At 36.7% G+C, this 14,941-nt stretch overlaps 4 protein-coding genes across 5 annotated transcripts; 2 read left to right on the plus strand and 2 right to left on the minus strand.

Moving 5' to 3' along the window:
- The first annotated feature begins 543 nt into the window (after positions 1-543).
- Positions 544-2,384, plus strand: LOC140873740 (phospholipase A1-Ibeta2, chloroplastic). The gene has a single exon (XM_073276975.1). The coding sequence runs from the start codon at positions 573-575 to the stop codon at positions 2,142-2,144; it is 1,572 nt and encodes a 523-aa protein (XP_073133076.1). The 5' UTR covers positions 544-572; the 3' UTR covers positions 2,145-2,384.
- Positions 2,385-3,291: 907 nt separating this feature from the next.
- On the plus strand, positions 3,292-5,362 carry LOC140873762 (pentatricopeptide repeat-containing protein At4g16835, mitochondrial). The gene has a single exon (XM_073277004.1). It carries the CDS (start codon positions 3,428-3,430, stop codon positions 5,195-5,197), a length of 1,770 nt encoding a protein of 589 aa, XP_073133105.1. The 5' UTR covers positions 3,292-3,427; the 3' UTR covers positions 5,198-5,362.
- A 221-nt stretch (positions 5,363-5,583) lies between these two features.
- Positions 5,584-8,200, minus strand: LOC140873741 (monooxygenase 3). 2 transcript variants are annotated; one of them, XM_073276976.1, is made up of 6 exons: positions 7,927-8,200; positions 7,655-7,801; positions 7,354-7,419; positions 7,113-7,275; positions 6,507-6,735; positions 5,584-6,206 (listed from the first exon to the last, which is right to left on the minus strand). In XM_073276976.1, exons 1-6 carry the CDS (start codon positions 8,103-8,105, stop codon positions 5,701-5,703), a joined length of 1,290 nt encoding a protein of 429 aa, XP_073133077.1. In that variant the 5' UTR covers positions 8,106-8,200; the 3' UTR covers positions 5,584-5,700. The 2 variants fall into 2 exon arrangements, with proteins under 2 accessions (XP_073133077.1, XP_073133078.1); XM_073276977.1 differs by lacking the exon at positions 7,927-8,200 and having other exon boundaries at positions 7,354-7,427; positions 7,655-7,796.
- A 2,957-nt stretch (positions 8,201-11,157) lies between these two features.
- Positions 11,158-13,555, minus strand: LOC140873628 (bax inhibitor 1-like). The gene is made up of 6 exons (XM_073276815.1): positions 13,372-13,555; positions 12,730-12,873; positions 12,340-12,431; positions 12,008-12,194; positions 11,682-11,837; positions 11,158-11,412 (listed from the first exon to the last, which is right to left on the minus strand). Exons 1-6 carry the CDS (start codon positions 13,486-13,488, stop codon positions 11,362-11,364), a joined length of 747 nt encoding a protein of 248 aa, XP_073132916.1. The 5' UTR covers positions 13,489-13,555; the 3' UTR covers positions 11,158-11,361.
- Between the last annotated feature and the right edge of the window lie 1,386 nt (positions 13,556-14,941).

The following is a 14,941-nucleotide window of genomic DNA, read 5'->3' on the forward strand; positions in this document are numbered from 1 at the left end:
TTATAAAAAATCAAAATTATTAGACAAATTAGTCATTTTATATGTTCTCATTTTTTAACCATTAGATATTATCTTATTTATAAAAATGATATTCACTATCTTTTTTATATTTTTAAAATTTTACATTAGAGATAGTTATCATTTCTATATTTTTAAATATATAATTTATCATGTGAGTTGTAAAAATAACATAAAAATTAATTAATATAACATGATTTATGTATAAATACATATCACGTAAATAACATAAAAATTAATTAATATAACATGATTTATGTATAAATACATATCACGTGCTAGGAACGCTGGTAATAAAGAAATTTTGACATTCATTTCGTGTAATGCCAAATTCAGTTGAACATGAGATGATCAAATGAAGCCCTCTGGGGTGTTTAGCCGACACAGGGTATCATTTACTTTTTTTAAGATATTTTACTATTAAAAATTTGAAAAGGGTGAGAAGGTAATTTATGCAAGTCCCAAGGGCAAATGACAAAGAGTTCTTCTATATAAACCCCTTAAATCCAGTTCAAAGGAGACCGCATAATAGTTTGACTTTAATCTCAAACAGAATGCAAATCGGAAACACGCTGCCGGCGCACAATCTCCACTCCTTTCAGGCCAGACGCGCCGCCTTTCGATGCGCCGGCTCGCCTCTGAACCCTCTGAACCGAGTTCAAGCATCTCAAAAACCCGAAAACATCACCACGAAGCACCTCCTCAACCTCGAAAAGTTGTTGCCGACGACGGAGCAGCCTCCAGAGGAGCCACCCGACCAGATACCTCCGCCGGAGGAACCACACCGCCCCAAAGGTTTCTTCGAACGGCTGAGTTTGGCCGGAGTTTGGCCGGAAATGAAGGCTGCGGAGGATATGTCCCCGCGTCATTTAAACAGGCTGCGGCGGCTACTTTCCAAGTCCACGGAATATTCTCCTCGGAACAATCTCGGAAGCCGGTGGAGGGAGTATCACGGCAGCGATGATTGGACCGGCTTACTCGACCCTTTGGACGAGAATCTCCGGCGAGAGGTTGTCCGGTTCGGGGAGTTCATTCAGGCGGCTTACCATTGCTTTCATTCGAACCCGTCGGTGTCGATGGAGGAATCTCAGAAACCGCGCCACGTGGCTCTCCCCGACAAATCTTACAAGGTCACCAAGAGTTTATATACCACCTCCTCAATCGGGTTGCCAAATTGGGTCGATGACATGGCTCCGGATCTTGGTTGGATGACCCAACGCTCGAGCTGGGCCGGGTACGTCGCCGTTTGTGATGATCGGAGGGAGATCCAACGGATGGGAAGGAGAGACATCATCATCGCCTTGCGTGGGACTGCCACCTGTCTCGAATGGGCCGAAAATATGAGAGATTTGTTGGTTCCAATCTCCCAAGAAGAAGAAGAAAATGGAGGATTACCCAAAGTGCAATGCGGGTTCTTGAGCTTATTCAAAACTCGTGGCGCTAATGATAATATCCCAAGTTTAGCTCAATCAGTAGTAAACGAAGTTCAAAGATTAATCCAAAAATATAAAGGTGAAGCTCTTAGTATAACAATAACGGGGCACAGCCTCGGCGCCGCCCTAGCCTTGCTGGTGGGGGACGAGCTTAGTAGTACATGCGCACCTAACATGCCTCCCATCGCCGTGTTCTCCTTCGGCGGCCCGCGGGTCGGAAATCGAGCTTTTGCGAATCGACTCAACTCGAGGAACGTAAAGGTCCTACGTATCGTGAACTCTCAGGACGTGATCACACGAGTTCCCGGCATGTTTGTAAGCGAAGAACTCGACAAGAAGTTGAGGTGTTCGGGGGCGGAGAAGTTTCTTAATGCACTAGACAGAAGTATGCCGTGGGCGTACGCACACGTCGGGACCGAGCTACGAGTCGATACCAAGATGTCTCCTTTCTTGGAGCCTCATGCAGATGTAGCTTGTTGCCATGACTTGGAAGCGTACTTGCACTTGGTGGATGGGTTTTTGGCTTCAAATTGCCCATTTAGGGCAAATGCAAAGAGAAGTTTGTTGAAGTTGCTTAACGAGCAAACATCAAACGTGAAAAGATTGTACACAAGCAAGGCAAAGGGGTTGATCTTGATTCCTGAAAGAAATAATATTTCGGCAATACCAAGTTGTTTGCCGAGTCCATCTTGATATTATCATAATAAGAGATAAGAAGATTGGATTTTCAAATATTGAAATATATAGTAAAATCCATTCGTATTAATTTATTAATTATCATCATAATATTTAATTAAACTTGTATGCATGGTGCCCATAGTTGACTTCAACTTTTAAATTTATGTGCGTATCATGTCAAAGATCAATCCCACCATTTGTTGTTTCCTTGAGATCATGCACTCAAATGGTAAAATGCTCTTGAATCCCTATTAATAATATTATTTGTAAATGGTTAAATTTATATCAAGAAATATTAAGTGTACAACTTCTTATAATCATAAATATATTGTTAAAATATGCACATGGATAATGATGAGATAATTCTACATCGAAAGAAATATTCCTTGTGAATTTATATGAGATGTTGGAGCGAATATATGACTTGAAGAATAAATTGTCGATGATTCACACATAATCATTTGTTTATTTTCAAATGAGATTTTCATAAAATAATATATATGTCGTGAGTAATTTATTTTCTCGTTGCAACATATAATCACCCTTTAGGCCATCCACAACGCTACATGTTAATAACATCCAATAACACCTTCCACATCATCAAAAGTTATGAGTCCCACTGTTAATTTATTAAGGCTCCGTTTGGTAGATGTCATTATTAATCTATGTATAACTTATGTTATTCAATCTCGCGTTCTTCTCGTCATATTATTTATCCATCTATTAATTATTTATTTTACATCCATCAAATCATTAATTATTTATCTTACATCAACCAAAACATTGAATTTAAATTATTATATTAGCCTTATAAATAATAATATTCATATTTTATTTATTATTAAAAGGAAAAAATGATAATTTTATATTTTTATATAAAATTCAATAAAATCAAATAAACTATAATCTATAAATCAAATCAAATCAAATACTATATTCACTATTATTTTTTATTTATTTTTTATTATATTACATTAATTATCTGTATATTATTTATCTTTATCACTTATTGAATTATTATAAATTAATTTTGTTTTAATTTTCGTCGTCCCCATGCAACATGTCAAATGTTTCGTCGTCATTTTAGAACTACAAACCTCCAAACAGTATTCCTCTTGCCAAGAATTTCTCTACACTTCTATGGCAGAATTCAAAGCGCAGATGCCAATTCAGAACCACAAGCACTTCCCTCCGAATCCAATTCTTTCACGATCCAATTCCAGTCATCATCACCGCCATTTTATGGTGAGCTAAACCATTGCGCGTTTGAGTCTAAGCAAATAACCGCCTTTAACAAAATGATTACCTCTTACATTCAGTGTGGGGACTTAGATTCAGCAATGAAAGTTTTTCTGAGAATGAAAATGAGAACCACGGTGTCCTGGAATTCAATTTTAGCGGGGTTCTCGAAAAGGCCGGGGATGTTGAAAGAAGCACGACAACTGTTTGATGAAATTCCCGCGCCAGATACTGTATCGTACAATATCATGTTGGCATGTTATTTGAAAAATTCCGATTTGGAGGAAGCAAAGGGTTTCTTTAATCGAATGCCGGTTAAAGACACTGCGTCGTGGAACACCATGATTTCAGGGTTGTCGCAACAGGGGAGGATGAATGAAGCTAAGGAGTTGTTTTCCGCTATGCCAAAGAGGAATCTTGTGACCTGGAATGCAATGATTTCAGGATATGTAGAAACTGGGGATTTGGAATCAGCATTGGAGTTGTTTGGAAAGGCCCCTGTTAAAGGTGTCATTGCTTGGACTGCTATAATTACCGGATATATGAGAAGTGGGGGAGTTGAATTGGCAGAAAAGGTGTTCTATGAAACACCGGACAAGAATCTGGTTACATGGAATGCAATGATGGCAGGTTATGTTGAAAATGGTAGAGGCGAAGATTGTTTGAAAGTTTTCAAGAAAATGTTGAAGTTAAGGATTCGAGCTAATCCGTCAAGTTTGAGTACCATTTTGTTGGCGTGCAGTAATTTATCGGTGTTAAAATTTGGGAAACAGGTGCACCAGCTTGTGCAAAAATCGCCCTTGTATTTGGACACAATGGTAGGGACTTCATTGATTAGCATGTACTGCAAATGTGGGGTTTTGAAAGATGCTTGGAAGTTATTTCAGGAGATGCCGTGTAAAGATTTGGTCACTTGGAATGCTATGATTTCTGGATATGCCCAACATGGGGTCAGTGGGAAGGCTCTGAGTTTGTTTGATGAGATGAGAGATACCGGAACAAAACCGGATTGGATCACGTTTGTGGGCATTTTATCTGCGTGTAATCATGCGGGATTAGTTGATGTTGGGATTTCTTATTTTGAGAAAATGCAGAAGGATTACAAAATTGCAGTAAGACCAGATCACTATACTAGTATGATTGATCTTCTTGGTCGGGCAGGCAGGCTGACTGAGGCTGTGGATTTGATCAAGAAAATGCCTTTTGAACCTCATTCTGCTATATATGGAACCCTTCTAGGTGCATGTAGAATACACAAGAACTCGGAAATTGCTGAGTTTGCTGCCAACAACTTGCTTAGTCTTGACCCTGGGAACCCGGCTGCATATGTTCAACTTGCAAATGTTTATGCTGCAAAAAAGAATTGGGAGAGCGTTTCAAAAGTTCGAAGATGGATGAAGGAAAATAGGGTCATTAAAACGCCTGGGTACAGCTGGATCGAGGTAAGGAGTGTCGTTCATGAGTTCAGATCAGGAGATAGGCTTCACCCTGAACTGGAACACATTCACGAAAAACTCACTGAACTCGAGAAGAAAATGAAGTTGGCAGGTTATGTACCTGATCTTGAATCTGCTTTGCATGATGTGGGAGAGGAGCAGAAAGAGCAGCTACTTATGTGGCACAGTGAGAAATTGGCCATTGCCTTTGGCCTAATACGACTACCGTCGGGTATGCCAATTCGAGTATTTAAGAATCTAAGAGTTTGTGGTGACTGCCACGAAGCCACGAAATTTATCTCAGCAATTGAAGGCCGGGAGATAATTGTGAGAGATACAACAAGATTTCACCATTTTCTTGATGGAAAATGCTCTTGCCGTGACTATTGGTAACTGGTAAGCCTGAAACAAGACTTCACAAGTCCATGGATGTATCAAAATGCTAATTTGCATGCATGGATGTTTCAACCATGTATTCAAAATTGTCGCAGCTGTATTTAGAAAAGCTGCCCTTAGCGTAGATTTTTATGGCATTGATCATTATTGTAATTATTTTTTTCGAGAAATTTTGTTTGTTTTATTACGATGCTTTAATAATAATAATAATAATAATAATAATAATAATAATAATAATAATAATAATGTAAAAGTAATATTGCTAGGTGTTGAATTGTGGTAATTTTTTGACAGTGCATTGTGGTAATTTTAAGAAATAATATATAGATTGAACAAGATTCATTAAAGCGGACAAGTCTTGCATCGTAGTTCAACCCCTCAAATTCTCATTGAACGTTAGATTTTTGAATGGATAAACAATATACTTACTTTGATACATACATTCTGTTGATTGTAAATCATCAGTTAACTTGAGCAGCCAAAATGAATCGATATGTACATCATAGAGGCTCAAATTCGAAATTTGTATGTTCTAGCATTGGTCCAAGCTGGACTAGCTTAGGTAGAATAACATTGTTTCGAAGAGAACATACTAACGGGTCATCCATCTGCAGTAGAGCACCCACAAGATTTGCACGGATGGTTAATGGAAAGATTCGTGGCCATCTCACACTTCCATAAGACCTAAATGCGTCTTCTACAGAAATGGTCCTAGACTTCAGCGCCTGCTCAAGTTTCTTGGCAAGTACCACACTATCTTCTAATGCACAACAGCCACCTTGCCCAAGATTCGGTGTCATTGGATGCCACGCATCACCAACAAGAACAACATTTCCTATTGAAGCTGGAGGACTGATTCCAGGCCACAACCAACGATCTACCAGAGGGGTTCGTATGAACATTTCATCTGGAGTAGATTTTATGATGTCCAAAAGATCTGAGGACCAGTTTTGGACTAATTTGTTAGTTTCCTGCCTCAAAATGGACGGATCAGTTATCTTTGGACCTGTCATTTGGCATCCATAAAAAATTTAACATGGGACAGTATAGTGTATCCTAGCAGGAAAAGGAAGCACGATTTCAATCTTGATATATGGGACTGTATAGTACACGGTAGCAGGAAAAGGAGGCACAAGTTCAATCTTTACTGCCATATGCAGATAAGAAATCTTGTTTGTGGTTCGAGAATAGTAGATTCATTGGTGCAAAAATGAAAAGAGTATGGTTGTGATTCGAGACTAGTCACTTGCAGATATGATAAATTTACTTATAATTTAATGAGAAACTAGCTCCATTAGAAGCGTACCTGGTGAAGGGCTGTTAAAGCAGACAAACCAGTACACTTTAGTAGAAGAAATCGGCAAATAGCCAGCACGCACACCTCTGCCATAAACATAACTTACTTTTGGCTCCACCGGTTGCCCATCAGGGTAAATTCCAATGCCACGAATAGCACAATGGCCGACATAACTGGGATCTGGAAAACCCATCCACTTAGCCACTGGAGACCTTGTCCCATCACATGCAATAACAATCTACAACAAGTTACAATGCTCAATGGTTAGTGAAGATGAACATTCTTAAGCTTAAAAATAATAATCCTATGTCACTTCATCGGGTTAAGATCTAATTACAGAGAACTCCATCTGGTGTTGGTAAAACTTCAACGATACCATGAAATCAAACTAACCATACATTTCCACCTCACATCAACACTATACTTGATTGGAACCCATGCAAATTATCCTAATATTCCTTGTCCAGATTACTTGAGATATATTTGAAAGCAATAGCAGCACATACTAAATAATCTACTAGTCCATCTTATACTGAGGAACACATTTAGTATTAAGCATAAATAATTATCGCATGCCAAGTCTAAATACATCAGGAAAGAAGTCAGTCAACCTACCTTAGCAGATATCTGAGAATCATCCTCGAGTTTCAGCACGGTCTCATCATTTTTACTTCTTTCAATAGTTCTAATCTTAGAGGAGAATGAAATTGTATTTCGTGGCAGCTGGCTAGCAAGAGTCTCCAAGAGCATCCGTCGCTCTACAGCTCGAACTTCTTGACTGTTTCATGGAAACAGTCAAATGGCAGTACTTAACTTTTGAGCATCAGACAACCAGAAGGACATCGAAAGAAGTCACCTTTCATCCTCATCCTTGAATCTGAAGGATCTCAATTCCCTTCCATCCTCTGATTTCATCACCATCCTGTACAGCTGGCAACAAGAAATAGTTCAGGATTGATTTCAGGTTGAAGCGCCACGGGCTAGATTTTGAGAGGCATAACTAGTGCTTCAAATATAAGTGTAGGTCAAAACAAGAAATTCAGAGCTAGAAGGGTGTCCTGAAGTGTTTTCAAAATGTATCACACCCTTTATCGATAAAATATATGTGATGTAGAATTTGGAAGTCCACTGGCCAAAACCATGAACAAGCTCCGTACCCTTGAACGTCAAGATATTGGCTTCGCAGCTGGCTTCCCACCCCTATAGCGTCCAAAACTTTCCACCCATTTTTGAAAAGCGTAATCGATGTTCCTCCAGTCCTCAGAGACTCAGCCTGCTCCAGCACCACTGACCCAATCCCCACCCTATAATTATCCATTCAACCGACAACCAACAAACACAAATCGAATTTCAAAATCCTTTTTTTAAAAAAAAAAAAAAACGAAGTCAAAAATCAAGTGGAATCAGCTGTAATTGGAAGAAATGTAACCTTTGTAGCGACACAGCAGTAGCAAGCCCAGCAATTCCAGCCCCGACGATGACTATATCTTCCTTTCTAGTTACACCACCAGCTTCAGCATCCGCCATGGACCTGATTCTGCTCCTTATTTTCTTGAGGTGGATTGCTTCTGGGCGCCATCTCGGAGGCATTAAAACTACACTCGCCATCGATAACTTTCGCTTGCTTGTTTTTACGACCTTTGAAGTTTGTGGATTAGCCTGGTATTTATTACGTCTTACATTTTGATGGAAAATTTTAATATTCTCACGAAATAAATATTGTAGTTTTTTTTCCCCACATTTTTCAGTTAATATTTATTTACATTAGTCTAGTTAAATATGTAAATTTCAGTCACGGCTCAAGTTCCAAACAGATCATGATATTCAGGAAACATGCATGTGTTTCGACCCAAAAATTTTTGTGAGATGATTTATGGGTCATTTTCGTGAAATAGATCATTTATATAAAAAATATTATTTTTCTTGTTTTACAAGAGACCTACTTGTATATCGAAGAATGTTTGAAGTTTGGAGAAATGTTAGAGAATCAGTTAGTTTTTTATTTTAAAATAAAATTTATTGAGCTTAGAAATTAAAATGATAAGAGAAAAAAAATTAAATGTAAAGAAAAATGTTGTATATATATAATTGGATGGTTGAAGGTGTTTTAGAAATTTTTTTAAAAAAAAAAAACCTTAAACGAATTGAATGGTCAAATAGTATAGATAGATCATTATTGGCTTAATTATTCCATCTCTCTTATTTAATTTTTTGAAAAAATAAAAATATATAATTTTGATCAGCGAAAATGAAACCAAACATATATATTTGTTAGGAATCGATTCATGTAAAAGTGCACGATAAAGTCTATGTATTCTCTACAATTTATTTGGAACTATCCAAACAACTTGATTAATTGTCATAAGATCAACAGTTCACTTATGTTTTGGTGGTTCTTGTGACCAATTTTGACATGAAGGTTTCCTTTTTCTGCACCTGAAAAGTATAATACGTACGCTCACATTTAGATTAATGTATGTAGAGAGAGAGCCTAAAGAAAGCACAAAAATGTAACTTCACCTGGAGACATTTCACTAGAGCTTTCATTTTATAAGTCGTCAACACACTGCTCTTCTTTTTCCCCTTGGGATTCATCCTTGTTTTGAAAAAGCTTGGTATCAGGGACCCCCATTTTCCCAGGCAACTCGGAGTAGTTGCGCGTTTTGGCTTCCTTTCGACTGGGAGAATCTGTTAATGCATGCATATAATATACCTTAGATTTAGAAACAAGTCACAATATATATGTATATGTTATCTGATGAGATGACGGAATGATGATATATATTGGAATAAGGGTCGTTTCTCTAGTGGTATAAATGACACCACCTGAGTTGGAACGGGTGCTTTTGCATTCGGAGTCGCTGAAGTTGCTCGTAGTTGTCTGGCATATTCAAGAAGCTCTGCTCTCCGATCATACCCTCTGCCTCTTTTATCATGTTTTGAGACATCGTGATGTGTATGATGATGGTGGTGATGACGGCTGCTTAGCCCATTTTCTGATGATCGTGGCCTCGTCCTCGGCTTCTCTTCGTACACGGTGACTAACACGGCTTTTTCCCGACAGCAGGTGATACTCTAGAAATTTGTTTTGGAAATTAGTACACAAGCAGATTCACACCATGGTTAGTTCGAATGAAATGAAAATACACTACTTCAAAGAATGATGAATTGATCAAACAAAACGGCGAAAACATGTAAAAACTCACCATTTTGATTTGGAGATTGGAATGTGTTGCACAAAATTAGGAGCAATTGAAATCATCAGTTTTGTCAAGTTGTGCAGGCCATTTAACTTTTCAGGTAAAAAAAAATAAAAAAAATAAGACATGATTCATTGTACTTATCGAAACGTATTTGACCAAGTCCTTGTTCAATACAAGACGATGCATTTTATGATGGCGTACGTTTTCACATCATGAAATTAAATTGCCCCTATTATGATCCTGTTGTGCATGTAAAACACAAATTGATTTCGAGCTAAACACAGGCTCCGTCGTATCATTGCAAATGACTTCCCGCAGATCCTTTGCCAAATACCCATAAAAGATGAGCCACACAACAAGGACCACACACTGAAATTTTGGAGGAACAAAGGGTTAAACAAAGACAGACATACAAAAGAGTGTCGCTAATCTTTGTCATCTCTACAACATAGTAGCTGCCCAAGTTTTCCGCTTTGTCCATCTTACACAGGGAGTGGGAGGAGTGATACTATCAATAGTTATATTCAAGATGTTCACATTGTGCAACAAAACATATAGGGTCTACAATTATTTTTTATTTTTAATCGAGATGTTAATGTGAATATTTTTTGAAAACTATACCGATAATAACACTCTCGGTATAACATAAACAACTTTAAAATTTATATGGATGTACTATTTAGCATACACTAAAAGCGAATACTTCTTTTCCTACCAACACAATCGCTACGGACCAGTTTAGATACAAAAACTGTGAATTAAAAAAAAAACGCTTAAATAAACTCATTTTTTAAAGTGTTTTTATTAAAAATGGTAGAATCATTTTTTACGTATGGATAAATATTGAAAAATACTTTATATGATTTTTAAATAGAAATAGATGCAGAAGCCAAAAATTTTGGATGAATATTGAAAAATATTTTATATAATTTTTAATTTAAATATAAAAAGATACAGAAGTCAAAAAGCCATAAATTCTGTTAATGATCCAACACGCAAAAATTCATATACATAAACAATGGAACTCATCTATAATTTAAATCTGAACGATTGTATTATTTTTATATATAAAAAATTTAATTTTTAGATTTTTAAGCGGGGAAATTTTCCTACACTCTCGCATGCAAAGAATACCAAGATAGTGTTTAAGAGATATTCTATGAGCACTTCTCATTTTGCTTAACAACATAATTTTGTTAATAAAATTTTGAGAGGTGCTCTCTCTCCCAAACACTATCCAAATTCCAAGTAACAATAATAAATATTATAGAATCTAACATAATTTTGGCAGATCAAGGGCTGGGGGCAAGGTAGAAAGAGCTGCCTTGCCCCAACCGGGTTGACCAAATTTTGCAAAACTAATTCAGAATTACACTTCAAAGACTAGTTATTCATAACCAGAAACAATGTGAAGGAGACGACATACACAGCACAAAACAGCCCAAAGGCAGAAGGTGTGGAACAAACCGCACACACATTTAAGCTTGTGCTACTTGAAAAACTTCGTATATGTGTAAGTAACAGAAGAACCACAAAGGTTATTTTAAAAAAAAAAAAGAAAAGAATAGACTCATTCAAGTTGCATTTTATTTCTAGTAAACACACATTCAAACTACTGTCGTCCTCCAGTATCAGTTCCTCCGCTTCTTCTCCTTCCAGTATCAGTTTCTCCTCTTCTTCTTCTTCTCTTCCTTCTCGGAAGCATTCTTCAACTGCAACATTACATCGATTAATCATATATATTAGCAAAACTCGAATCAATCTTCAAAAACAGACCAAGCTCAACGTCAAGTTCATCTTCTTTAAATTTAGTTGAGTTGATACTACATTGGTTTTTTCATTTTTGGGCTATTGTGATGTAAGTTATCATCATATAATTTCAGTATAAAACTAAAAATAAAAAAGGCAGTATTGTAAGCTAAAGCCAAACAAAATTCAACCTCGGAAGTAATATGTGCTGCAATTTAGAAAAAGTCCTTACCATGATGATAAGAATACGCACAAAGACAGCAACAAAATCAGTGAAAAGGGTCAGAGAGTGCTTCACGTAATCAAGATCCCCAAAGTGTGCCTTCTCAATGATATCCTGAGTATCGACTACTATGTAGCCTACAAACACCAGGAGCCCAAAATACAACTGCAAGAGGAAAATTTAAGTAGCATAAGTTATAGTCACTGTTTCTATCATCAGTCATGAATGGAGAAGACAGCAGGTCAATAATTATTTCGAGACCTAAGTTTCAAATTTGAAACATGCCAGGCATCCATGGTTCCAAATTAAGAGAAAATCAAACACTAATTATATACCTCAAACTTGAAGAGGGCCATAGAACCACCAAAAATTGATGATGCAAAATGCAACCAGAATAGGATGGAAAGACCAGAGGAAAGAAGGCCACCAAGGTACAAGTATTCCCTGCGCCTGGCTACCATGGCAGCTGCTGAGAAACAACCAAAGGCCACGGCGCAACCAACAAAAGCACTGACAACAATGCTGGAGCAGAAAAAGACTTGCAATATGAGATTCATAATTTAACACAGGTGGACTTAACTGAACAAGAAAATCACAGATTGATTGTCAGCTTTTATCAAGAAAATGGCACCAGATAAAGTAAAAATCAAATGACCCAAATATATACCTTGGGTCAAAGTCAATTGCCAATTCGATCAATGGACCAACTGAGGCACCTTCAAACAGTGCCGCGCCCAAGAGAAGTGACATCCGCTTTTTCTGTTCATAATGAAAGATAATAACAATTAAGTGTGTGTATGTAACTATGTATACCAGGTTTGGTAAAAAAACATTTTGATTTTTCCAAAAACTTGATAAACTTATGGCCAAGATTTTGAAACACTTCTTATATAAAAAGCATAAGGCGAAGATTCCACATAAATCCCAAACATAAAAGTCTTAATTTATCTGCTTCATATCCTTTTAGAAATTTTCACTGCACAAAGTCAACCAAAAATAGGAAATACTCATTCAACAGCTTTTATACATGTAAGCGAGAGACAAAAAAGAGAAATACCTCTTCATACTGAGGAACAGAGAGAAGCCAAATTATACTACCCATGCATCCAAGTGTTGTAAGAAACCCACCAAGGTTGAAAAGAATGTGAAGATAAGCTCCAACCGCAGACGCTACCAGTGCGCAGCATAGTGAGAGATAAACCTACGATCAGGTAGCATTTTCTCTTCAAACATTGTGAATGAAAAGCCAACAAACGATTGTAACAAATGGAAGGAAATACTAAAGAATTGTGAAAGAATTATTTTTCAACATATCCAAATTTACAAGAAACTTTACCAGATAAATCTAGAATTATCAAAAAAAAGGAGAAAATTCGATAAATGATATTATTGTTTGAATCAGTTAGAAAAATCATCATCCCGAAAATCAATTCAGCGGAGGATAAATCTAATAAAAATCTCCAGCATAGTTTAATGCAGTACCAACAACCGATAATTAAGCCCTAACAGTCAGAAAATTGGAAATGAATATGCAACCCTAGTTAAATGGATCATCTTCAATTCTCATCGCATGACGTCGATTCCAATCGTCACCCAAAAGAAGACATAAGAAACATATCAATTCTCGAAGAAACCACCAACGAATTCGCAGGAAACGACAAAAGAATGGGAAGAAACGAAAAAAAAAAAAAAAAAAAACCTGTTTGAGATGATTTTGTACGACGGGCGAAATCTGGCGGAAATTCTTGAGAGAATCGTAACTCCACCGATTCCGAGAAGAAGATTGCGAATCGAAGAAGGATGCGAACGAATCCATTAGTCTCGCTAGCGAAGCAAACGTCTTTTCTTTCTCCTAGTAATAGCGCGATATGAAATGAATGCTTCAGAAAGAAGACCACGCCAATATTTAAAGGCTATTTTGTAATTTCCTAGAAACTACTAGAACGAACCCCCCATATGGCCTCCTGGGGCACAAACAAGGAACACGGATAAATAATGATGCCATTAATTTATATTGTATTATTATTTTTAATTATAATATCATATTATATAGATCAGTTTATCATTATGTTTATATTTATATTTATATTTATATTTATAGAAAATAAAAATTCGTCTCTGAGCATTCACATTCAGGCGTATCTTCCAAGTTATAGAAAATAAAAATTCGAAAGTGTATGGACTTTTTCTCATAGTTGACCAATTAATTAATTGCGCATGTCAACTATTTTTGGAAATAATAATTTGTGTAACACGGAATTTTTTATATAATAAAAACAATAATTACAAGTATAAATAATATTTATCAACAAAGAAGAAGATCACGTGTTGCCGCCAATAAAAGAATGCCATGTAATCCATGTACCATAGGTCCATAACAATTGAGTTTGGGTTTTTCGACCCCATAGGGTAGACAATGAAAAATTCATAGGGGTCGAATTACCCCGAAAACTTATGTGAGTCCATGGCAATATTTTCATAATCAAGCTACTCATCGAACTATATACCATTAAAAAATAATTCAATAGATCGGATCGGTTCAATCGGATGGTCGGATCGTAATAATGTTATATTTATTGTATAAAGTGATAATATAATATAGTAATTGAGATATTTAAATTTTTTTTATTTGAAGGAGAAGGTTGTGACAATTGGGTCTCCAACTACTCTGGACTTTGATGTCAGATAAGCTACATGTCATCATTATAATATTTTAAATTTTAAAAATTAAATATATAATATATAATAATATGTATATTTAACAAAGTTTAAAATCTAAATAACTATATATGTGTGTATATATATAATCAAGATATCAAATATAATGCAATGTTTTCGAGACCCATCGCATCTCCAACTGTGTGGCAACCCCCGTATGATGGGGTTCGATCGATGTTGGCTTCAGGACACTGCCCTGAAACCAAAAGCAATGGCTCGGATCTCTTTGCAAATCAATTGAATTGATCTGCAAAGAGATCCGAGCCGTCCGATCTCTATCTGGGCACTATTCGGGTGAGGTAACATCGACCGAAACGTCTGATGGATGTTTCGGCTATGTGATCTTTCAGTTTCAGTCTTTCGAGAAAATGACAAATAAATGTGGTGTCGGGGGACTGATTCGATCCAATAATGGTGATGTGATGGCTGCATTCGCTAAAACTCTACCAAAGCTAGGTTCGATAATACTTAGGGAATTATTTTCAATTTGAGAAGGTCTCGAAGTTGGTTGATCTAGGGGCTTCCATCGAATTCATGTTTTTTCTGATTTA

Source organism: Henckelia pumila, unplaced genomic scaffold, assembly GCF_033568475.1.
Source record: "Henckelia pumila isolate YLH828 unplaced genomic scaffold, ASM3356847v2 CTG_80:::fragment_1, whole genome shotgun sequence".
Taxonomy (NCBI): Eukaryota; Viridiplantae; Streptophyta; class Magnoliopsida; order Lamiales; family Gesneriaceae; genus Henckelia; species Henckelia pumila.